Consider the following 25,531-nt stretch of genomic DNA (forward strand, 5'->3'; position numbering starts at 1 on the left):
TTTGGTGTCAGACACATTAATAATGCTCTGATCTCATTCCAAAGAATTATGCCTCAGATAAACATTTGCTTCACCTGAGATATAGCAGCCCTGTCACTGTTGGCCAACTGCAACTTGTAAGTGCCTGAACGTGCACATTTTTTAATTTCCCTCCTCCCACCCAGCCATATACCAGCCACTAGCACCCTGCTGTTACAGAAGCCACAGGTTAGCACAGACGCACCAAACCGGCTGCAAACGGGGCAGAGAGCGGCTGGGAGACGGTTGTGGCAAGGCGGGTTGTGGCAAGGCAAGGCACAGCACTGGCGCTGCGTGGCAAGGAGCGTGCGAGCGTCGGTTAGGCCACGTTTCCCTGGTTCACTTCTCGTTAACGTCGGTCCAGACGAGTAGGCCCGGGCTCACGCAAGGTAATTGCGGCCCAGCGGGAGGGGCGGGCCCGGAGGTCTGTATCCCCATCCCGGGACTTCGTGCTCCTGTCAGTCAAGCAGCACAGGCGTCCGCTAAGCTGTTCGTGCCACGACACGGTATGTGCTGTGACCTTCACCTGCGAGGCCGTGGGAAGCCTTCCACAAGCTGACTTTAATTTTGAAGCTATGAGAGAAGTTGGGGAAACTCTCTCATGAGACTGAGCGCGTTATGGCCCGACGCTGGCGAGACCAGAGGGGCTGAGAGCTGGCGTCCGGAGAGACCGGGGATCTGCCGCCTCACCCCGTACGCGGGAGGCGGGCTCTGCTTCCCCCCAGGGAGGCCGCTGCCAGGCCCCGCAGGGCCCGGCCCGGCCCGGCCCGACGCGGCGGCGAAGGCCCCGCGGCCCCACAGCAGCGCCGGGAGGAGCCGCCCCGCCCCGCCCGCCGTTGCCCGGGACGCCGTTTACGACAGTGCCCCGGCCTCGCCGTACGGCGGGGCTGCTGCACGGCTGCTGCGCGGCGGTTGGTTTCCGGTGGGGACTGGCGATGGCGTCCGGGTTTGAGAGCGAGCGGAGCTTGGCGGCGCGCAAGGAGCAGCGGCAGCGGCAGCGGGAGGCGCTGCTGGCGCAGGTGGGGTGCCCGGCCCGGCCTTTCGCCGGGGGCCGCTTAGCCCCCTGCCTCCCCCCGGCCGGGTGCTGGGGAGGCCTCGTCTTGCGCGGGGTCGGTGCGCTCCTGAGGGCCGCCCTGGCCGCGGCCTCCCGCCCGCAGGCCCACCAGCGGCAGCTGGAGGCGGGGGACGCCCGGGGGAGAGCCCCTTCTGCCCCGAGGGGAGTGGCAGAAAGCAACCGGGAACTTAGTTTTGAGTGACAGCCACCTGAGTTTATGTGTTTTGCCACTTGTAGTGGTATTGATCCACTTGGTATTTCACTTATTACGTGTTTCTGTGCTTACAGCTTTGGAGAGAGCCAGGGTCGGTCTTCTTTACACCCTCTCTTCAGATATTTCTATACATTGATAAGATGACACCACCCCCACTCTCTGGCCTTCTCTTCTCTGGGCTAAACTGCCCCAGCTTTCAGCCTGTCCTTAAATGAGACATAAAAGGCAACTCCTCCTCCTTGTCCTCCTGGCCTGTCTTTCCTAAAGAGTCAGTATACCTCTATTGCAACACTCCGGTCATGGTGTGGTAATAACTTGTGATAACTTGAACAGAAGTGGGACAGCCTGCTTTTGTGGAGCCAGGATGTCACTTGCTTGGTTATATCTTGCTGTAGTGTTAGCCAAGAATTAGGAGGCTCCCTCTCACAGATGCTTTGGTAGAGTTGCTGTGACGTGGAGACCTGGGCTAATCCTGATGCATTTTATTCAAAGTCTCCCTGTATGCTGTGTTTGGTACTGGTGCAGTAAGCTGCTGATTCTTGTTGTAACTTGTAGGTAGAGTGAATGATAAAACAGTAAATAGCACATCAGTTAGATGACGTGACTTGTTTTGAAGTTTAAGGAGTGGGGCATAACTGTGTGGAAAGAAAATTGTAAGAGGAGGACAGGGTATGCACAAAGTATGAGGTTGTGATGATGGCCTTTTGCGAGAAGGAAGGCCAAAATAAGCAGCAACCAAATCTTACTGGGCAAAGATGTTTTCAGAAAAAAAGTAATGGGAAAATGACTTGAATAGCCTGACGCTTACACGGTAGTGATGTCTTTTCTCAAGGCAAAGTAGGAAGACAGAGGATTTCAGGTAATATATTCTGTGAGTGTCTCCCTTGCACAGTTGTGGAACTGTTTCTAGGCAATAGAAGTTCCCTTCAGTGACTTCACACGTGTGGGGTGATCCTACACTGTGTGATTCCCCCTTTTTGGCAAGCAGTTGAAGGGAATTGTGGTGGTGAATGGAATTTACTCCAGTTGGCGGCCAGTCACAAGTGGTGTTCCCCAGGGCTCTGTGTTGGGGCCAGTTCTGTTTAACATCTTTATCAATGATCTGGACGAAGGGATCGAGTGTACTCTCAGCAAGTTTGCAGATGACACCAAGTTGTGTGGGAGTGTTGATCTGCTGGAGGGTAGGAAGGCTCTGCAGAGGGACCTGGACAGGCTGGATCGATGGGCCAAGGTCAATTGTATGAGGTTCAACAAGGCCAAGTGCAAGGTCCTGCACTTGGGCCACAGCAACCCCATGCAACGCTACAGGCTTGGGGAAGAGTGGCTGGAAAGCTGCCTGGCAGAGAAGGACCTGGGGGTGTTTGTTGACAGCCGCCTGAATATGATCCAGCAGTGTGCCCAGGCGGCCAAGAAAGCCAATGGCATCCTGGCTTGTATCAAAAATAGCGTGGCCAGCAGGAGTAGGGAAGTGATCATGCCCCTGTACTCGTCACTGGTGAGGCCGCACCTCGAATCCTGTGTTCAGTTTTGGGCCCCTCACTACAAGAGGGATATTGAGGTGCTGGAGCGTGTCCAGAGAAGGGCAACGAAGCTGGTGAAGGGTCTGGGGCAGAAGTCTGATGAGGAGTGGCTGAGGGAGCTGGGATTGTTTAGCCTGGAGAAGCGGAGGCTGAGGGGAGACCTTATCGCTCTCTTCAACTACCTGAAAGGAGGTTGTAGAGAGGTGGGGGTCGGTCTCTTCTCCCAGGTAACAAGTGATAGGACAAGAGGAAATGGCCTCAAGTTGCACCAGGGGAGGTTTAGATTGGATATTAGGAAATTTTTCTTCACTGAAAGGGTTATCAAGCCTTGGAAGAGGCTGCCCAGGGAAGTGGTTGAGTCGCCATCCCTGGAATTATTTAAAGGACATTTGGATGAGGTGCTTAGAGACATGGTCTAGTGGTGGTCTTGGCAGTGTTAGGTTTATGGTTGGACTCGATGATCTTAAAGGTCTTTCCAACCTATATGATTCTGTGATTCTGTGAAATTCCTTTAACTTAGTAATAGTGAATCATACAAAAGTTTGTTGTTAAGATGTCTTTTGTGCTATTTGAACTGCTGTATGATATGTTTAAGAGTGCTCCTTTGCTCAGTTCAACCTCTTGGATGTTCAAAAATACTTTTAACTGGAAGAAAGTGAAACTTACATAGGACACCATTATCCTCTTTACATCTTCTCACTTGGTGCTGCTTACACAGCAAGATGTCTGGGGGATTGCCACTCTCAGAATCGTAGAACAGCCCAGGTTGGAAGTACCTTGAAATATGACCTGGTCCAACCTTTTGTGGGAGAGGAAGCCTAGATGAGATTATCTAGCACCCTGTCCAGCCGCATCGTGAAAACCTCCAGCAGTGGGGACTCCAGCATGTCCCTGGGGAGGTTGTTCCAGTGATTCATTGTTCTCACTGTAAAAAAATTTCTTATGTCAAGATGAAACCTCTCCTCCTGCAACTTGTACCTGTTAACCCTTGTCATCTCCACGTGGCTCCTTGTGAAGAGGGAGCCTCTGTCGTCTTTGGAGGCACCCTTTAAATACTGGCATACTGTGATGTGGTCCCCCCTTAGACTTCTCTTCTCTAGGGAGAAAAGACCTAAATCCTTCAGCCTTTCCTCATAGGGCGGGTTCTCCAGCCCTTCAATCATCTTTGTGGCCCTCCTTTGGACACTCTTCAGTTTGTCCGCATCTTTCTTGAATTGTGGGGGCCAGCACTGGACACAGTACTCCATGTGCGGCCTGACAAGTGCTGAGTAGAGTGGGACGATCACATCTCTGTCTCTGCTAGCGATGCCCCTGCAGATGCAGCCCAGGATCCGATTTGTCTTTGTTGCTGCGGCGGCACACTGCTGACCCCCTTGCAGCTCCTTGTTGACCAGGACCCCCAGCCAGCAAGGCTGCTCCCCAGCCACACGGATCCTAGCCTGTGTCGGGCTCTTGGGTTATGTCATCCCAGGTGCAGGACCTTGCACTTGTCTTTGTTAAACTTCATACAGTTCTTGCTATCCTGCTCTTCCAGCCTGTCCAGGTGTCTCTGTAAGATGTCCCACCCTTCTGACGTGTCCACCTCACCACCCGCTCTGGTGTCATCAGCAAACTTGGTGAGGGTGCTTTCAGTCCCATCATCCAGATAATTTATGAAGATGCTGAGCAGTGTGGGGCCCAGCATTGATCCTGGGGCACCCCACTTGTGACAGGCTGCCTGAGTAAAAAACTGATAAATGGCTACTTTTTGTAAAAGCCTTTTACAGTATCGGGCATTGTTACAGTAGTTCATTAAATAATAATTTTCCTATTTTCTTATTGCTTCTACTTGCATCAGCACCTTAACATGAAATAAAAGTGTTCTGTAAGGATGTTGTTTAAAAATGTTGGTGTAACTTATTCTTTGCAAACATCTGTGGATGATTTTTACTTCTTTTGTTCATATCTCTAAAATACTGTTAAAGTAAGAGATGTAGCATTAAACACCTTTGTGATGTTTTTATAGTAACTGGATTGTGGTATCCAATATGCTGCAATCTGTGGAAAAGGTAATGAATTTATACGTAACCTCTCATCATGTTTAGGTAAGTCTCAATTCTGGCAGGTGGTAAAGCTGAGAAAGGAAGTTTGGTTGCAGTAGTGTTGGAGAAACGCTACAGCAATGAGCGAAAGCTACTCTCATAGAGAAAAGGTTGAAGTTGAGGATGAGAGCACTTATTCAGACAGAGGATGTGAGGGAAAAAGGGGCGAAGGTTGCCTTTGGCAGAGTTTGAGTTGGTACCAGAAAGCATGATATCTTGAGCATAGCATATCTTAACGCTTCTTACTGTTAGGATATGTCTCGAGAGGTCTTTGCTAGTAATGTAGCTTCATAGGTCAGTGTTAATATGTTCTTGTAGGTTTAGATGCTGCTCATCAGCCTTGCTGAAGAATATTAGAAAAACTGGTTTGGAGGTTTTAGAATGAAACTAAATCTCATCTTTTTTCTTATCAATAAGATGTGCTGTATTACAAGGTATGTATATAGGATCTGTGTTGAATTTTGTGATTTTTTTTTTTTTCTTTGACTTGAACAAGAAACAGACCACCATTGTATTGTTTAGCATGTTTTTAAAATGCCATGAATACAAATTACTACTAGATGGAAATCTTAAAAACATATGTGCAACTTCTGTGCAATACTAAATAAAACCAAATGCACAACCCTCATTTTCTGGAGGAAAGCAACCCTAATTTTCTATGTACAACAGAGGGCTCCGAGTTGACTTTTACCACTCAAGACTAAGAACTGGGGAGTAAATAGCTCTATAAAGATGCTACATCATTCCTCAGGCAAAAGCTAATCAAGTGTTAGAAGCTACTGGGAAAGGAACAAAGAACAGAGAAAGTGGTTTCACAGACACATTACAGATTTCTGTATACTATGAAATAGTGTTTATAGTCCTGGTCCCAGCATCTCAAAGACAACTGAACAGCCTTGGAGAAGGTGGGAAGAAAGGTGTCAGATGATCTTGGTACAGACTGTCCAAGGAGACTCAAGGTTTTGAGATGGGGAAAAATAGGCTGAAAAAAGTTAATATGAGAGAGTTCTGTAAAATCATAAGTGATAAGGAGAAGGGAATAGAGAATCTGCTGTTTCTTTCAACACAATAACTAGGTCATATTAAGGGATTTGCAGGTAGCCAGCTTAGAGCAGACAAAAGAAATGAACTTTCAGATGATGCACAAGAGAACTTGTAGGGCCTCTTGTATAGCATGTTGTAAATACTGACACTTCACTTCTATCCAGACAAGAATAGCCTAAAAGCAAAAATACATGTTGAAAGTTATTGACTGAAAAGCTGCTGAGCCTCAAATTGCTGGAGGATACAGGAATATTTTGGAGATGTCTCACTTTGGCCTTAACCCTGTATCCACTTTTGGCAGCTCCCCTCGACATTACTGGACATTTTTCAGTTGGAATACTAGCTTAGATTCTCAGTTCTGAGAATGACAGAACACTGAGAAATTCAATACAGGGAAGCAGGATGGAGTATAATTTGTGAAATACTAGGCACTATGGTTTTACAAGTCCATTTTTTTTTTTGTGGAGTGTAGGAAGAGGTCTTGAGACAATGACATTGTTTTCTACAGGATTTAAGCATTAGAGGTGCTTGGTCCCTATATGGCCATTAAGAAACTTTTGCAATATGACTTTTCAGCTTCTTACTGAAAGTGCACATTCTAGAGTCTGTGTTATTTTTCCACAGTGTTATCTTTCCACTTCCGAGCTAAGTCAAACTCCATGACTTTCAAGGATTCTCTTGGGTGCATTGGGTAGCACTGAAATGTACATTAATGATCAGATGTTTTTTGTTGCTGTTGCTTGTGGAATTGCTGTGTTCATCATTGAACTATTTCTTTGCCTTGCAGTAAGAACTAAAAGCTTAAGTAAGGAGAGGACGTGTTGAAGGTTGGTAGTTTCCCTGCTACCCCCCTTTCTGTACCAGAGTTTTAGAATGTGTTAGCAAAAGTGTATAATAAGCATTTTATCCTGTTTAAGTTGATATGGGACAAAGGAGGCTGTAGAGTTTCCTTTATCCCGATCTTGGCTGATAGAGAAATTTAGGAATGAAACTTTTTTCTTTTAAAATCTCATTGCATGTTTCCTCTTCCCATTTATTGACCGAATAACCTAACATTAACCTATGTAAAATGGCAACATTTTTAAGACTTCTCATGTAGCTACTCTGTTATTTCTGTGCAAAATCAGTTTAGCATTTTGTAACGCGGAAGCATGAGGATGTCGTAGTTGCCATGTCAGTACTCTGCTGTCTGCTTTTCAGAAATGGAACTGACTTGCTGCCACTTTTTTGCTGACAGAATAACGTTTCTGTCTCTCTTGGAGTTGAGAGACACTGTAACTTGCAAAGCCTGGAGATGAATATATATAGATATATATAGAGGATATAGATATAGAGAGATATATCTACGATACAGATATATATGTAATATGTACTAGTACTTCAGATGTGGTCACATAGTACCATTTGAAATAGCATTTGATAAAGTGGCTAAATCTTCTGCATTTAGCTTAAGTAATTGATGTTGTCCCCATTAAGCATCACACATCTAGCAATAGTCAGTACTTAGCTAAGTTTGAACTCCATTTTTATTTTTTATGTTTTGAACTTTTCTTAATAAACTCTCTTTTGAATTAAGTTAAACACTGATTTTGTCACGAGCAGGCATGAAAATCTTTCTTTTTCTCTGTCTGTTCAGAAAAAGAGGAAAGCAGAAAACAGACAAATGAAAAAAAACTAGCTTCCCCTTGGGGGTACTCTGCCTGAAGTTTTATGCAGGAAAAAAGTTGCAAATGGCAAATTAGTTGGTAGGGTTTTTTTGCTTCTGTACTTCTTACTGGGGAAGGAAAACCAGTCCTTATTTGAAGAAAATGAAGTATTTCTGAAGTTTATGAACTCCTAAAGATGTTAATCTGTTATTAAAATATGTATATTATTGATAATATCAGTAAATGAGAACAGATTAATGTCTTAAGTGTATTGACTTTCTCTGCTTTACTTAGGTTACCTTGATTATGGTTAGACTGCTTGCTGCTATACTGGTGGAACAGAACTGGGAGAAAACTACTGCAAGGCTTTATCTCAGTGCATTTTGACCATCTTGCTTGCAAAGGCAAAAAAAGAGATACACAGGGACATTTCACATGTGGCTGACAGTCAAGACAGTTATTTGGTGGTTGCAATCTTGAAAGCTCCTGCTTTTTGCTTTGGGAAAGAGACTTGGGAAGCTGTGTAGGTCTTTGCTTCTGATAATCCGAGAAGTTTGCAGAAATGACTGTGCTTCGGCAGTTCTGTTTCTGGAAAGATGAGATGTTCAACCAACTCATCTTAAGGAGCTGTTAGTTACAAAATACTGGAAATTATTAGTCAGTCTTCTGTTCTGTAGAGTATGTAGTTGGGGCTAGGATAAAAGGGAGCTCTTCAGCTCTGGTTCTTGATAGTTAGGACAGTGAGGAGTCTGAGAAAACCTTCACTATCTCTTCAGAAGTAATTCTCCCCAAATCACCAAGCTCAGTAGAATAATCTGGGTTTAGCTCACTTGTGCAGATTCCATATCCACAAAAATCAAGAGATTAAATATTTAGTAGATTTTGAAATGGTTATAGAAATAGAATGGATTTCTTTAGTACCTTTTACTTTTAAAACAAGCTGAACAAAAGAAGTTGCTTCTTGTTTGGTTTTTTTTTTTTAATTTATTCACTGTTCCATGTTTTTTGCCAGTTATGAACTTACACTTCTTTTGAAGAACCAAAATACCATCCAACTCATTGATTGAGATTTCTCTTTTAAATTTTGGAAACGTATTCTTTTATTTGTGTAGTCTGTCTTCCCAACTGCATTGGTAAAACCCAGCAGCTGGTAATGTTTATGAAAATGATCAGTAATCAAATAATTAAGTGTTGACATGTAAATTGTTATTAAGCTCAGATATAGCGTCTTGTTTTGATGAGTGCAATAGTTCATGACACTACTGTTTTAGTTTGCAAGTTTAGAATGAGAAAATTATCTGATGGGTGTTTTGTAAGTGCAGGGATGTGTACTTTTCCTAGACATGAACACAGTTTTTTTTTTTTTGTAAAAACTAGCAATAATTCAATTTTGGATTATTCTTGCATCTGTGCTATGATATGGTATTTCTGTAGTTCAGGGTTGCTCTTCTGTTTTTTGTTTTTTTTTCCATGGACTTTGAGTCTTTCACTCTTTGGTCTCTGAGAGTGATGTGATTTCACCATTCCTTGTGCAGAAAATGCTGTCTTTTAATTGTTAAGGATTACTGATAGATTACAAGTTTCTCTTGATAGCAGTACATACTGATTTAAAAAACAAGTTGAGTGTAGGTAAATAAGACCTTACTCAGTATTTCAAGCAAATAAGATATATTCTTGAAACAATGTAAATAAAATGATACCTTGAAACAGGTTCATTGCACAAACAATAAATTGTGTGTTTAGTTTTACTTACTTAGGTTTCTGAAAAAATTGATTTGAGATGTGCAAGCCATTGTTTTTGGAAACGTCTTGTTTGATGCTTTTGAGTTAGACCTCTACCTTTATTTTTGTTTTACTTTCTTTGAAAATATAACCTAAAATTAAAAAACCCTCAATGTGTAACAATATCACTGAGTTCACTGTATTTGAGCTCTAAACAAGCTGTGACATCAGCAGGTTTTCCCGGTGAAATTTGATCAGGTATTTCTTCATAAAAGCCTAACCATTGGGTTGTTGCAGTGATTAGCATTTGCTGAGGTGATGGAATGCTTTGGCAGTATTATACACTTTAGTTTTCAGTGGAAAATTACAGAAATTTCTCCTTAGACAGAAATTAATAGCAGAACATATCACTGGTAGGGGTTATAGAGCTGTTATTTGTTGGAAGTTGCTTCTGTGCTGTAATACGAAGCACCTCCTTTTTGTTCTTTCCCTTTTAAATCCTTTATGAAGTGTTGCATCCCTGACTCTCTGTTGAAGGAAGTAAGCATGTCAGTATTACTACACTGACTTAAATCTTTGACTGATATTAGGAGAGTAACAGCACTGAGAAATGAATACTGCCTTTTCACAAAAGGCTTTCAGACTTTTGACAAAGCACCTCTATATGCATTTTTGCAAGCAACATCTTTGATTTAACAGACAGGTCATTCTAGAAGGCAAGTGATAAAGACAGATGTCTTCATTGTTATATTCTGTAAGTCCTTCCTCTAGAGCTTGCTCTGCCACAGGAGTGGAGAGGTCCTACATTAACATGAAATATCTGCCTATGGTTTCCTAGCAGTTGTAGCTGCCATTGTGCATCTCTTTATCTGTTGTGTCTGCAGCTGTGACAGCAGAAACAGTTACTGCCTTCCCAATGTTTCTGACTGACGGTTGACATCTCCTACAGTCTGCTCTTTAAATTGCATGTCTGACTGTTCCGTAATGATTATTGATCATAAGAAGCTTAAATGATTTAAGTGATGGTTATTTCAGTGGCTTGTCTTCTGTGCCTTTTGGCAGGCGAAAATGACAAAGAGCAGTGACTTTTCCAGCTGGCACAGCCGTGTCTGGAGGAGGTGGAGCTACAGGCAGCACCCTGACTCAGTTGTGATTTGGCAAGTTGGGGTGGAAGCTAAGCCCTTTCTTGTGTTTCCACTGCTGTCTTCCTTGGGAAAGCTTTGTGGATGTAACAATAATTGGAATATTGAGGGTAGAAAAACCAGTCTAAGCATTCATGAAAATAAGTGTGTTATTCAGGTAGAGAATTGGTATAAGAACATCAGAACTGCAAGGAAGGGTATGTTCAGGTTCCCTGAGCTTTGGGGTGATGGAACCTGGGAGGGTAATACAGGCCACAGCAGCCTTTCTGATAGCTGAATATTGGAACTGGTGGATGAGTGGAATGGATTGTGTGATAGGATGGGAGGTGGTCCTGACATTAGAAATGAAGGCTCATTGTTTAGATTTTGGGTGCCTTATGTTAATGTCTGAAGGACTGAGCCTAGGTGTTAGGTCTTTTGAATTTATCCAACACAAAGGTGTTGCCAAAAAGAGTGTTTCCACACTTCTTCCTCCTGTTCCCTTCCTCCCCAAAGTGCACATTTTTTCCCTCCTTCCCTGTGCTTAAAGTAGTAGCCTTGATGACCTTGCCAGAGGGCCAGCTTGGAAGCTTGATCTGCAGGAAGCTGCACCCTGCTCTTGGTGGGATTCATTTTGTGTCAGGGTAGTCCTTGAAGTCCCTCGAGGTTGGCATGTAGGGACAGACCTGTGTGGGGAAGATGGTGGGAACATGTAAGTGGGAGTGCAGAGAGGAGAGGTATGGGAATGGAGCCCTGCCCTTCAGTGGCAGGTAGCCGTTAAAGCAGCTTAGCTGTTGCTCTCTGTGTTGGATGTTTTTGTCATGCTGTATTGATCTAGTGTTTTGCTGTGGAGTTTCTTCTGATTCCTTTTTGGAGAAAAAGGGAATTTTTCTTCTTTTGGATGGAGAAGTTGGCTTTTGAATGGTGATGATTATCATCTGAAGAGCTAGAGACTGACCACAGTTAAAGATGGGAAATTACATGGTCTCTGCAGTGGTATGGAAAATTTTCCCTGGCCTTGGTGAGAGCTGAAATGGTACATAGAGTTGGGGTCAGGAAAGAGCATTGGTCAGCGTTTCTGTGGGCTGGGGAGGGAGTGTTTTAGCCTCCATCCCTAGGGGAGGCATGTCCACTTCTGGACATCTTTGGGGGACTGTCATGCAACAACCTCCATTTATTGTGCAACCTAGACCTTGGCTGTTGGCAGTGTCTTTGATCTTTTCTGCTTCTTCCTGGGGTGGCATGGTGTAATTTTTACAGCTTTTGGTGTTTGTGTCTGCAGTGTATTGCAGGCTATTTGGAGCAAGTTTTATTCTTCATTTAGCAGATACTGTTGTCAGCAATCATGCAGGCTGGCCTTAATGACCTGCCTAATGAAAACCAGAAAGCACTTTCTCTGAGCTTGGTTTCCTTCCTCATTCAGATGGGCTGTGAAATCCAAGACCCCTTTGGCCTGCCTGTGGTAAAGACTACAAAGTTTGGCTCTGTTCACGTTGGCAAACATTGCTAACATAGTGCTGTAGAGTAATTATTGTTTTTACAGCAGCTTACCAACAGACCTTTTGGAGTGCTTTGCCAGCATTATACTTCACCTTGTGCTTGTTGCAAAGGAGACTATGAGCAACTTTATTGGGGTGTTGCAGAAGTATGTAATATAGCACGATGCTTGCCCTTTCTGACACGTTGTTGCTTGTAATGGTCCTGTGTTCGTGTGGCATTCCATTTGCATAATTAATGCATTACTTTGAAATAGAGGTATTTCAGAAATTCAGTATTCTATATTTATGGAGGAGAAACATAAAATATATTGCAGTGGTGACCTAAAATGTACCTAAACACTAAATGTATTAAGTACTCATTTGTAAAGGATAAATTGTTGGATATTTTTGTGGTATCATAAAGTATAAATGAACCTTAATGTGAATTAAATGCTTGAACTCCTGTGGGCTGAGAGATGTGAAACTATTAGAGTTGGTCTTCATAGCATAGAACGATAAGTCTGACAGGGAACTTAATTATGTAGAAAGGGAAGAAAAAACAGTTAGGTGCTAGTAAGCCCTGCATCATTATAGAAGACAAGTAGAATAGACAGGTAAGATTTGAAGCTAATGAAGTAGTGTAGACAGATTCCCCCCCCCCCCCCCCCCCCCCCCCGCCTTGAAATAATTGGGTGTGTGTGAGGGGAAACCATTCACCTACAATAAAAATGAATATTATAATTTGATGGTAGAGGGAGCTAGATAGTTTTTAGAGATAGAAAGGATGAGAGAGTATCGCTGCTAACTTTCTAGTTCTGTGTTAAAATGATAATTTAGGTGAAAATACGACTTCATTCATCTTTTAAAATCTCTAGGCAGCTTTCTATTTTTTTAATTTTACATATGGATATTGTTAAGAATCTTTTATATTTTGTATCTTTGTCTAAGAAGAAACAAACTTTCACCTGATGCTTTTGTGTCTGTCTCTTTTTAACAGTCTGGTGGTATTGCCACTACAGATTCATCTTGCCCAATTCTTTTTCATTTAGTATTCAGGAGACAACAGTCTGCAGTTTGATGATGATTTCTAGTCATCCTGTGTTCTGAGTATGTATTTGTATACTTCAGCCAAAACAATGATCCACCTGCTTATTCTTTTGTTGTTTTGTTTATTTATAAACTGGAAAACTGTTTTGATATCAGAATAAATGTCTCAATGTGCTCTTAACTCATTCTTTCTTTATCCCTGCCTTTTGAATTTTAAGATGTAGCATTCACCCTTTTAGACTGCCAGCTTCATTCTAGAGATGGAAGTCCCAGTCTTGGCCTCTTTATTTGAGCTGACTTAATTTTTTTTGTTTTGTTTTGCTAAGGGCCTTCTTCTAAAATTAAGAAGTCTGGGTAGCAGCCTTGATTTGCTTGCATTTAAGTGCATTAGAAAGTTTATCACCTTCTGGGGCCTCTAAGAAAGGAGGCAGTGAAGATTTAAAACGATGCTTTATTTGGGCCAGTATTTAATTTTTTTTTTTTTTTTTGGTTCTTTGTGCCACTTTCAGTATTGCTAATGACAATGTTCAAAAATACAACAGCACTCCTACCTTATAAGTTAGATTCTTTTTTTTAAACTTTTATTTTTTAGCATGTATTTCTGTTCATTGAACTCTTATGGTGTACTGGTCATCCTCCTGCAAGCCTCGTTTTCTATCAGTACAAAAGCTGCAGATTTCCTTCTTGGCTGTATCAAAAAAGAGAATCTGGTCTGTGATAGGGAGGTTACTGCCTTGTGCAGTGCACAGGCTTGTATTTAGAGTTTGTTACAGAGAACTAATAGCTGACCAGGAGGAAAGACTTCAACTGGTTGTGTAATTGCCTAGATTTTTTTTTTTTTTAAATATTGGTCTTTTTTAAACTTGTATGCGATCTATTGGCTTATCATTGAAAACACTTTCTGGTAAAATTTGGTGTTTCAGGATGAAAACCAAACTCCACCTTTAGTTTTTGCTTTGACTTTAGTTATTTAAAAAAGAACCCCCCACAAACAAACAAAAAACCAAAAGCAAGCTCAAACTTGCAAGACTCATCTCACACAAAATTAGGTTGTAAGAGTATAAAATAACTTTCCTCCTATTTAATCAGGTGTGGTGATATATTGCACTTTGGGATAAAGAGTTTTATAATGGCAAGTTATATTTAAGTAAACTAGTTTACTTAGTAATAGAAAGTAATAGAGGGAACTTCAGAGGATGAAAAGGTAATTATTTTATTGATGTGGTTTATAAAAATCCTTTTCAGGAATTGGAACTGTCTGCAGTGTTGTTATTTTTTCAGAAATAGTAGTAAAAATATTTCTAGTTTTATCTCCATAACCAGAAAGGGAAGAACATTCAGCAGCCCAAAATGCTAATCCTTATGTACTTATATACTCCTTGAGAGCATGGATTTCTGCAGTTCCAAGTTTTGTACCTGGCTGAGATATTTTCGAAGTTGAATGTGCACGGAGATAGGCTTGCTAACTTCTCAAATTAACAGATAGCGAGCTGTGCTTTGCAATGGAGTAATTGCCCAGATAATTTTTTGAAATAGAAAATTAGAAGTCCACTATATCATATCATATGCAGTTCATGAAGGCTGTAAGAACAGAAAACTTCTTGGAATGAAGAATGGAACTTGAATGTTTGCATGTCACTCTTATTTAGGATGATAGGATGAAATCAGTGCTAGAGGAGCTGCAAAGCTGCAGCTTGAGGAAGGAGGGCGCATAATACGTTTTAGCTGAATTTCCCCTTTAACATGTAATCCAAAAGTATTTTTATTGCAGTCCTCTAAAAGGAAAAGTTCTCAACCACAGTTCTCAACATTGTGTATGGTTGTGTCAGTGTGGCTTACAAAGGTGTGTCTGTAAGTAAATGCTACTGAACTCCGCCTGGTTATTTTTCTTCTCTGTTTGTCTTAGGCCAAAATTAGTTATGAAAAGGAGCAGAGGCACAAGCTGCTAAAGCATCTACGAGGTGAAGATACGTGGATGCTTGCTGATGTGAATGAACGTGTAGAACAACTGGAAAAGGTGACGGAACTGTAAATCATTGAATCGTGGTGTTAGCTTTATAGCGTGTTCGTATGAACAGAAGGATTTAAGGGCTTTAAGATGATCTTTAAAAACCTCCCAATTTCTGAATTCTTTATGCTTCGATATTAGGTTTTTTAAAGTGGAAATAATCTTTTACTTACAAAGAGGAAAAATTTCTGTCATTCAATTCCAGCCTCAGTTTCTACCAAATGCAGAAGAGCAAGCACTGCCAGACAAGAATAGTCCCATGGGAAGAAATCTGGAGGATCCAAGGCTTCGTAGCAGTCCTGTTTGTGGTCATTCACAGGAGAAGCCTTAATGGAACCTCTGAATATCGCATCCTTTTAGTGTAGAAATCTGTGCAGATATTTCAACAAAGGACAGATGTGTATTGATGATGCAGTGATTCCTGAGGAAATAGATTTGTCCAAAATAAATGTAGTGTAGAAGATATTCTATGTATAGTTATAGTGTCTTAGTTCCAGTGAAAAAGATAGTGAGAGGGGAAGAAAAATCAGTTATGGATGTGAGGCATGCCCTCCCCCTCACCCCAATAGAACAGAGAGAGAGTAGGAGAAGTAAAATGTAGCTATGTCCAGCTGTGTGTGTTTTACCTTTTTCAGTGTGGTTTGGTAAGTAGATTGTGATTGTTTTTCTTGTATGTGGGTGATTTGGTTTACTGGATGTCATTTACAAACATTTACTTGTAGGAACATTCTGTGCAGAAAAAAAAGAAAAAGGATAAGCATGCAAAAAAAGCTAAGAAAGAAAAGAAGAAAAATAAGAAACAAAAATCTGAAAAGAAGGATGACTTACTTGATAGTTCTTCGGTAAGTAAGAAACTTTAAAATGCTTCAAATGACATTTTTAAAACCTGCACCATTTTAGTCTCTGTGGGTACACATGGTTAGTAAAATTAAGACTCATTCACCATTTTCTGTTGTGAAAAACTGTGGCAAAGTTTGTCTTTTTAATATACCAAGCATTTAATCAATTTAAAAGATGCTGTTATATGAGTGCTTGTGAATTTTATAATATTGAATTCACGCATTAAGAACTAAGGGATTTATGGTTTTTCAGCAGAGAGAAATTGAAAAAAATCATCATTCTAGGATAGAGTGGAAAAATTCATAGGTTCCCTGTAGTGAGTAGTATATGGTAGAATGATGTGTCTAAAATTGCAAATACTTGACTTTGATTTTAAGCATGAGTTACTGCTGCCTTTTTCCATGGATGTTTAGCCATGGAAACTCCCAACAAGATGGGAGTTGTATGTGGATCTGAAGGAAGGCTCAAACTTGTGCATTTGAATCTGTAAACAGATGCGTTCACATTGAGGGGCACTCTGGCAAAACAGTACGGAGACTGCATTAGAAATCTGGTTGCTGCTTTCTGGCCATGTTGTGTGAAACATCCTCCCAGCATTTTGGTGCAAGTCAGGAAGCACTGTGATTTTTTCTTTTCAGAGAGTCTCTTTTATTGAGTGAAGGAACATGCAGTATCATGACATTTATTTTCCAGGGACCGATATCAGAAATGAACTATGCTTTTCAGTGTGAGAAGTAACCTAAGCCACAAATGTCCCACATTTCCCATGGGAGTAATCAAAACCCCTCAGATCACATCAGTGAGTCCCAGGATACAGCACATTCCTGGCTGATACCTTCGATTCAAAGTCTGTTATTCCCATGACAGGTTCATGTAAATAGCAAAGAAACTGTTCAATGGAGCCCTATTTGCTTCAAGTGTAAAATCTCAGTACGCTCTTTGTAAGTGCAAATGTAGGAAGTTGGATATGAAAATAGGAGGAGGTAGCATGTACAGTGCTTTATATTGTGCTGTGTTACTGATTTTGCTTTTTTAATGTAAAACATACTTAGTAAGGAATTTAGATTATTTTGTTTTTGTAATGCCATAAAAACAATTGGTTTTGGTTTTATTCTGACGGTTTTAACTTTAGCAGTGGTAAGCAAATAAACTGCCAGTATGAACTAGTATTACATACTGTGATGTGCTCGTGAAGTATGGTGGAATGTTTTGATCATGAAGGAACAATATCCTGTGGGAATATCAATATTCTATTTTTATTATCAGTATTTTAAACTAATAAACAGTATTATATTAGTAATGCTTAGCGATCAGCATCGATTTTGATTATCAATATATTTGGTAAGTATTGCATTTTATCAAAATATAATAGTATGTTAAGGTGTTATTCTCTACATTAAACTATTTTTAGGATTCTTCAGTTGAATGGGTTGAGTCAAATGTGTCACAGTCGGATAACACAGAAAAGGCTTGGAAGGTCAACAAGCAATCAGATGCTCTGAAAGAACCCTCCCTGCAGGTGAGCAGTCTGATAACTACTCCAGAAATAAATTCAGCATGACCAAATGTGAAACGTGCTTAGGTTTCTTGACAGCTCTTTTGCAATGTGTTGAACAAAACCTATTTTACAGACAAATGTCTTTGTTTAGCTAGGTAAATGTTACTTTTCATTCATCAGAAGACTTCTCTACCCAATAGTTGCTTAGTATTTAACAAGGCACTACACTTAAAGTTGCCTAGCACCAATTCCTTTCATCATGTTTTGAGGCTCTAGCAACTTAGCTTGATTTTCTTGGAGAGGTAAACTTAAAGATCTTGACTAGACATGTTATTTTTTTTCTGCATAATTTCGGTGCCTGTTCTACAGTTGAATGAATTTTTGCTTCTGTGGTGCTTAAACAGATATAAGGAAGATTTAAGCCACAATATTTATGGAATCAATGCTGCTTTTGATCTTCCTAGGTGAATTCTGTGCTTGGTAAGCAGTGTTCGTTCTGGAAAATGGAGTAATTCTGAAATGAACTGCTGTGATTTTAGTAACATAAATGCAGTTACGTATCATCCTCAGTTGTGTGAAAGGATGACTTTTAATTTAGTGTCTAATTCCACTCCTGAAAAAAGTTCCTGTTTCTCATTCTGAATTTGCACATCTTGTTAAGAGAAGTAAAAAGGATCTCTGAATCATATCTGTCTATCTTGGAAAAATATAAAGTAATGAATATAAATCCTTATGTATGTCATGATAATTTATACTGCAAAACCATTTTTTTCCAAGCATTTCTTATATAATGTGCACCTCGGGCTTGTCTATTTTTGAATGAAGGGTGTGGTTTTGAAAGGAATTTCCTGGTCATCCCTACTTTTTGTATTTTGGCTCACATTATGAAGAAGTCTTGGAGCATATAAATCCATTTCCTGTTGGATTCAACTAAATTAGAAGGTATGTTCTCGAAGTGCACCTGAGGTGCTCCATGAGACAAGTCTCAGACTAGTCCAGATTGCTTACCTAAAAAAAAAAAAAAAAAGACAGAAACAAAAAAAATTTCCCCAAACTGCAGATCTGAAGCCTATATAGAAAACAGAGTCAGGCTTTTTTCAGTGGTGCCCAGTGACAGGACCAGAGGCAATGGGCACAAACTGAAACACCAGAGTTTCTGTCTGAACATCAGGAAACTGTTTTACTCTGAGGGTGTCCAGGCACTGGCACAGGTTACCCAGAGTGGTTATGGAATCTCCAACCTTGGATATATTTGCAATGGCCTGGACATGGTCCTGGACAACTGGCTTTAGGTGGCCCTGCTTGAGCAGGGGGGTTGGACCAGATGACCTCCAGAGGTCCCATGCACATCCACTTCTTCTGATCCATGTTACTTGTTAATGTGGGCATAGATACTATTGAATCACTTGAAGATAGATTATTTTTCAGTTCTTTCTCTTTCTTAGAGGAGATCTAAGAAGTGGAATGTTGTGTTTCACCTCTGAAACTCTCTGGTGTGTTGCCTAATATAATTTTTAAATAACAAAGAAAGTGTGACATATAACATCTATTCAGATTGACAATGCAGACTTGAACCCTACTGAAGACATGAAGACTATTCTGCAAGGACAAGTTTCAAAATAGGTGTAATCTTGTCATTTCGGTTGCTATACTATCCACAGAAGTGTTCCAAATACTTGTGTTAAGAAGTGTTTTCGTAGAGTAGTTGTTTATAATGTGTATGTTACTGCTTTCTGTTGAGGCTTCAAGTTTTGTGTGTATAAAGGTAGTAGGTATGTCTAGGCTTTTTATATGCTGCTTTTCTTTAGAGAGTAGTCCTCATTTTTAAAATGTCATTGGTCTGGCTTAGGTTTGTAAATGCAGTTTTCTACCTGTTATTGTGGGTACAGTTCACAGAATTTAGATGTGTAACTGCTTAATTTGAGGGTGCAGTTAGTGCCTAGATATCCGAGGTATGAACTATGCTCAGTTACTGATTGCAGATTTTGTATATGCTAGAAGAGATGTAAGAGGTCACGAAGTCAGAATTAGCAAGATGAAAAGGAGTTGGTCTAGATGTACAGTGTTCGTTTAAGCAAATGATAAGCAGTCTATACAGTTTGCATGTTTACTAGTGTCTTAAATATGTTGTGAAGGTGTATTTCAAATTACAGAAAGACATTTACGAAATTTGTGTAAATGAATATTAAAAAATTGAAAGATTAGGGTTCTTAAAATCATATTTGCTTTTCATTAAAGTATTTCATATGTGTTTATAAAACCTATACTGTTTACTCTAAGTAACATTTGCCAGTAGTTGCACTGGTTTGATTTGTACCTAAGCCGTGTTTTTGTTGGTAGTATGAACACTGATTCTTTGTGTTTATTTTAAAGAGAGAAGAATGGATGAATTTAGACTTCATGTCATTGAAAACTACATCAGTAGCAGCTGTCAGAGGTGAAAGACACAAAGAAGAAATGTTGGAACGACAGAAAGCTCAAGAACTTGAGCAGGTAGGAGGAATTAATATATCAATGTTTTTCGGCATCTTACTAAATTTTGTGTGATGAATGAACCAATGAATTGGTTCAAATACGTAAGTCTTTGTATAGTTTTTAAACTAATGTCTGATGTGTTGTGTGATAGTGATTTTAATTAAATTGGTCAGTTATTTGTTCTGTTTGGGATGGGAAGGGTTCATACAGCAGGCTTGTCTTGTGGAGAAAAGCCTTTAAACTATCTTCTAGGTAAGGAGAAAGCCAGTTTTGTTAGTACTAAGTTCTGTAATATTTGAAGTGCTTCTGAGGTGTTTTACTTAATAACAATGACAGACTGTTGGTCTGGCCTTCTTCCCCATGGTGTGTGTGAAAGGAGCACCATTGTTTTGTGATAAAAGCTTACCTAAGTGTGTTAAAGTGTAGGGTGCTGAGGCTTGTTTTTTCCTGAAGAAAGAATGCAGAGCAGTTGCTGTGCCTTTCATGCCGCAGTCATGCATGAACACAGGGGTGAATCAGGGTCTGGCTGGGGAAGGGGTTGCTGTCATTAAATTAGTTCTGTTTACATACAGTTGCTGGTTGCTTCCTGTGTTCATTCATCTCCTTAAATGCAGTGTAGTCTGATCTGAAAACATAGTTGCTGATCAGTATCTAATATTTACTTGTCCTAACATCTCACAGTAGGCCATTTGTTGCTGTTAGTTTTTCCAGTTAATTCTGTTGTGGCTAGGAACCAGATTGACCTGTAATGCTGTTCTTGTGTAGTAGGTGGCACTTTGGTTATTGTCTTTTGAGAAGTGATGAATCTTCTTGATTTTTCCCCACATAATTTTTTGCTGAACATTTTTTCTGAACTGTTGAAGGACGATGTAATGTGGAGATCTTAAATCATCAGAATGTCAGCATGTATTATATGGTTAATGACAATTTATAGGTATTCTTGATCCTAGAAGAATATGATTTTTATAGACTCTCCCACACAACCACTTGCTCTCCATGCAGGTTTATACTTTTTGTGTTTTCTACACCAGAATGTCTGTCCTTTCTTTGATACCCAAAACATTGTGTACAACAGATGCATACAGCATGCCAGTGGTGGTGATGAGTTGATGATACGACAGACAAATTCAAAATTTTGTCAGTGCTGGAATGCCTAATCAACCCTTTTCTCCAGTGGACTTCCCTGCCTGCTTCCAGAGAAGTCAGTTGACAGGATCACAATAAGTGATCTAGTTTAGGGGTGAAAAGCAGTAATGTGAGGTAAAACTAAGAGCCTCCATAACAGCAGTGCTTCAGACGCAAGTGTTGTTACTGCTATACTGGCAATGCAGTCAAACGGTAGAGCTGCTTCTGTGTAATAAAGGTGCCAACTAAGCACATGTTTGAGAACTTTGACTCAGGATGGAGAGTTATGTTTATTTCTACCTGTCTTTAGATAGCACAAGTTATGAGTAAGCTGTTCTATTCCCACAGAAGTCTCACAAAATTTATCAAATATTCTAGAAAATACAAACCATCTGTTATGCACATATTAAATTTATTTCTATTTTAGGCCATGCTGTCTGAGAGAGAACTCAATCCCTATTGGAAAGATGGTGGTACAGGTTTGCCACCTGAGAAGGATGAAGCAACTTCAGTTAAGAAAGGTAAACAGCAATTTTTAGTAATAACGTTAAATTTCTGTCTCTGGTCTCTGCGTTGCTAAGAAGTTACTAATAATGTTGATGTAAAGGGATTTTGAATAACATGTAGTGAAGTAAAATTTGGATGAAAATTCAGTAGTGAATATTGGGTTAATATCATAGTATGTTGTTTTGCAGAATTTCTCTTCACTGGTTTTTAATCTTGAGTGGTTTGACCTTCAATATCTTTACAGAAATTCTCCATTTTGAACTAATTAAAGGAAAGCATGATTTAACCAAGACAAGATAAATTGTTGTCATCTCATTTGGTTCCTTTCGTTCCATTACACAAATTATAGTTTTAAAATATTCAACCACAGAAGTCTGAGTCACATTAAAATGAAGTACATTACAGATGCAGTTTGTGAAAAATAGTATCTCTTTAACCTTTTCACTTCTTTCCTTACCCTAGGGTTATCCTGACTATTTCCAGCCAGAGCGGTTAGAAAAACGTTTTTCATAATGTCATGAAGCATTTATTATGTGATAAGAAGGGCCCTTGTATTCTGTCAACAGGGAACAGTAGGGTCCCTGGCTTTTCTCTTTGGGAGCCTTTCCCTGTGGACAGTGTGTCCTGCAAACCATTAGCCTCATGCCCACTTTTAGGAGTCACAGAGATCAGCAATCTGTAAGAAGTGACAGGCATCAGTGAATACGCGTCCTGAATGTTAAGACCACTGCTAGCTTCTCAAATGGAAAGCAATGGGTTACTCATTCATTTTCTGAGAGGGGGAATGCACTTGTTTGTGTGTAAGGGGTATGCCAAAGAATGGACACAGGAAGTGGAAACAGTAAGAAGGTTCTTTAATTTCATAAAAAAACCCCCCACAACTTCTCATATGCCACTCCTGTCTTGGAAACTGCTTGTTGTGTTCCATGATAAAATGGAGAAGCTTAAATTTAATCAGTGGTATTACTGAGCTATATCCAGCATTGACTTATAAAAACATGTAATTGTATTAGTATATTCTTTCTATTTTTCTTTTGTACCCCTTCAATTTTTACATTAAGTTTAGATGAAGGTTTAATGTCACATACAGAGTAAGGTTAAATAGTAATAACTACTGAGATATAAAACTATGACCTCTCATTGTTTTGTACTTTAGTTACAGTGGTAGAAGATGCTGGATTAAGTTGGTTACGAAAATCTTACCAAAGGATGAAGGAGCAGGCTGAGAGAGAGAAACGAAATTTTGAGGAAATTGTAGCTGAGAGGTATGGGGTAAGGATCTTCAATTTTTTTCATACTAATAGATGCTTGGAAAAGGTTACTTTCATGTAAAGGCACAAATACTTGTGATGAATAGTTTAAAGCTACCCGGCCTTTTATATCTTTTTTGTTAAATATTTTTTAATATATGGGATCCTATAGCAAATTTAAAATACTTATCTTCTTCATCAGGAGGTTCAAATGATCCCAGTTACAAAGTATCTGAGTGCTTCCAAAATTACGATGTATACTAGAAAATGTATTTTTTTTTCTCTTGCACATAGCGGATAATAATGCACATTGTGGATAATAATAATGCCAAGATAACTTGGAGAGCTGTGTCAAATTTTACCAAATATGAATCTTCTGGCTACTTGTGATCTGCTCAGTTGACATATAGTAAGAAAACTGCTTGCTTCTGAGGAGTTTAAAAGTCTTCAAAATTTATTTTTAATAAAACAGTCTGCCATAACAATATTAACTTTTTAAAGCCTGTGCCCCCTCTAAAGACAATATTATTGTCTTTAAAAGCATTGGTCAAAGGTGTGGGGTGTAAAATCTTGGCCATAGTGTTACATTTTAATTTTCTGTGGGTTTTTTGATTAGGCTGGTTTGGTTGTGGAAATCTTGGATAAGACAGTGTGGCTTGATACTATTGTCTTTGAACTGAATTGTAGTCACTCCTGAGTGATGAAACAAACATGGTGGTCAGCACTGGTGGAAATTATTCAGTGCCAGTGATTGTAAAGAATATTATTTTTAAGAATCTTTCTCAAGAAACTAGAGTTCAAACAGCATGAACCACTCTGGCTGCTGAAGTACAGGATAGTGATTGAAAGAGATCCCTGGCTGATTGCTTCAGTATGTAATGTTTTGAGGAAAAACCAAACCAAACCAAAAAAAGTAATTGGTGCCTTTTAATTCAGCTCAAAAGAGGGAAGAGAAACAGTCCGCATTTTGTGTAATTGCCTAATGGATAGAGTATTTGTCCAGAAAGCCAGAAACAGGGATTCAAAGCCTGTTTCAAGATAAAGATTTTGAACCCACTCTCTTGTGTTTTTAAGAGTTTAACTAGATTGTAAAATGGTTTAGTGGGAATGTCCATTGGTTCTGTAGAAGCTGAGCATCTGGTGAGCATAAATGCAAAGTTCATGGATAAGAAAGAGGAAGCATTTCTCCCTAGCTCAAGCCCCTGATCTGCGGGTTGCTGGGGGGAGACAGTTCTGAGGCTCTGGTCCCTGTTCCCAGGAGTGCTTTAGCACTTTACTTTAGAGCCACGGGATGAAAGTTAGAAATGGTCCAAGAGAAAGGATCAGAAAGCCTTCCCAACAGAGCATCTCCCACACGAGGCTATAAGTTCCATTTTTCATACTGGTCTTCCTTTCCACTCCATGGCTCATGCCCTTTGCACAGTGACTTAGTTTCACAGAATGGTGCCTTTCTTGTGATACTTTGTAGAGAGCTTCACAATACCCTATGATCTTAAAAGCAGTATGACTTTTTTTTTTTTTATTGTTTCTTATAGTCAATGGAGGTATTTCAGTCACGGTTAGAAGAAGCTGAAAAAGTTGCATCCAGAAAGGAAAATTATTATAGAAGTGGAAGATGGAAGAAAAATGACTATTCAGAAAGTGAGAAAGAGAAGAAAGAACAGCATATGAAAAAGGAGACACGAGATGAAGATGATAGAAACAGGAACACGTTTGGGGGCTATATTAGGGAGAAGTATGGCAAGGGATGGGCACAAGAAGACAAAGGTTACAAAAGAGATATGTCAAGAGAAGACCAAGAATGTGGACACAGTAGCACGGACTCAGTATTGAGAGGCTACAGCTCCAAAACAGAAAAGCACTCCGATGAAAAACGAAGTCAGGAAAAGAGTTCATCTCTAAGCAACATGAAGCACAAATTTCTGAAACCCTCTGAAGATGATTCATCATCATACAGTGCACCTAGAGACTACAAGTCACAGCAGTCCTCTTCCAAACTGCCGGTTCATAGCTCTTTGAGCAGCCGTTTCCAAAAACCTAGTGAGGATACTGCACTGTGGACCAAAACACACACAGAAGATAACAATGAGAAATTAATGTCTGATCAAGAATTGTCGGGTACTAGGGAACAAATTGATGATAATGGTTGGGAAAGAACTCCAAGTGTTGAAAAAGAGAAGTCACGACAGGAGTACACAGGCGATATCCCTGAGAAGAAACAAATGTTATCTGACAGTAAAACATTGTGTTCTAGGTATTTTACAAACATCTTTACTTGTCTTTTGTTTGCTGTATTTTTCATGGCAAGTATACTGGCAACTCTGTCTTCCTTGTGACAGTATTAGATCTGATCATATCGGATCTCTTTAGTTAGGAGGAGGCTAGCCTCCCAGGTAGGAGCAGCTAAAATGGACCACTGTAGAAGTAATGAACACCCCCTACTTGTCCTGTCTCCTCAGCATATTTGAGAATTACTAATGATAGATTATTTTCTGCTTCTTTCTAATGTTAGTTCACACTGCAGTAAAATTGGCCTCTTAAGCAAAAAGCCTGCAAAACAATATCTTAACTGTTGTTGAATTTATAAAAGACAAACTTGAAATGTTAGAAAATGCTAACTAAAAACTGAAATAATTAATACAGCAAGGATAGGTTTGCCACCTGTGAGATGAACTCATATGCTAAAGTGGTAGCATGTGAAAAATAGTAGAAAGTATTGATTAGAAAAGTGCATTTTCTGTGGAAAAGAGGAAGGGTGAATAGGAGTGGGAAGGGAAACACAAACCAATATGCGGTAGGAATTTCAGTTTGCCTGACTTGGTTTAGTGAAAGACAACAGAGAGTAGTAAGGAGAGGTGGTCAGGAAAGTAAGTTGTAGGCAGC

At 40.0% G+C, this 25,531-nt stretch overlaps 1 protein-coding gene across 2 annotated transcripts in view; it reads left to right on the plus strand.

The window, feature by feature from the left end:
- Positions 1-917: 917 nt before the first annotated feature.
- CWF19L2 (CWF19 like cell cycle control factor 2) overlaps positions 918-25,531 on the plus strand; it is an 85,317-nt gene continuing 60,703 nt past the window's right edge. The window contains exons 1-9 of one of the 2 annotated variants that reach the window (XM_075491000.1): positions 949-1,037; positions 6,719-6,758; positions 14,852-14,962; positions 15,676-15,795; positions 17,205-17,312; positions 19,665-19,784; positions 21,319-21,412; positions 22,555-22,670; positions 24,184-24,902. In XM_075491000.1, the coding sequence (XP_075347115.1) occupies positions 14,921-14,962; positions 15,676-15,795; positions 17,205-17,312; positions 19,665-19,784; positions 21,319-21,412; positions 22,555-22,670; positions 24,184-24,902 (1,319 nt within the window). In that variant the 5' untranslated portion in view covers positions 949-1,037; positions 6,719-6,758; positions 14,852-14,920. Of the gene's footprint in view, positions 1,038-6,718; positions 6,759-14,851; positions 14,963-15,675; positions 15,796-17,204; positions 17,313-19,664; positions 19,785-21,318; positions 21,413-22,554; positions 22,671-24,183; positions 24,903-25,531 lie in introns of both variants that reach the window. The other variant, XM_075490999.1, reaches the window with a different exon arrangement.

The sequence above is a fragment of the Mycteria americana genome, chromosome 1, assembly GCF_035582795.1.
Source record: "Mycteria americana isolate JAX WOST 10 ecotype Jacksonville Zoo and Gardens chromosome 1, USCA_MyAme_1.0, whole genome shotgun sequence".
In the NCBI taxonomy this organism is placed as follows: domain Eukaryota; kingdom Metazoa; phylum Chordata; class Aves; order Ciconiiformes; family Ciconiidae; genus Mycteria; species Mycteria americana.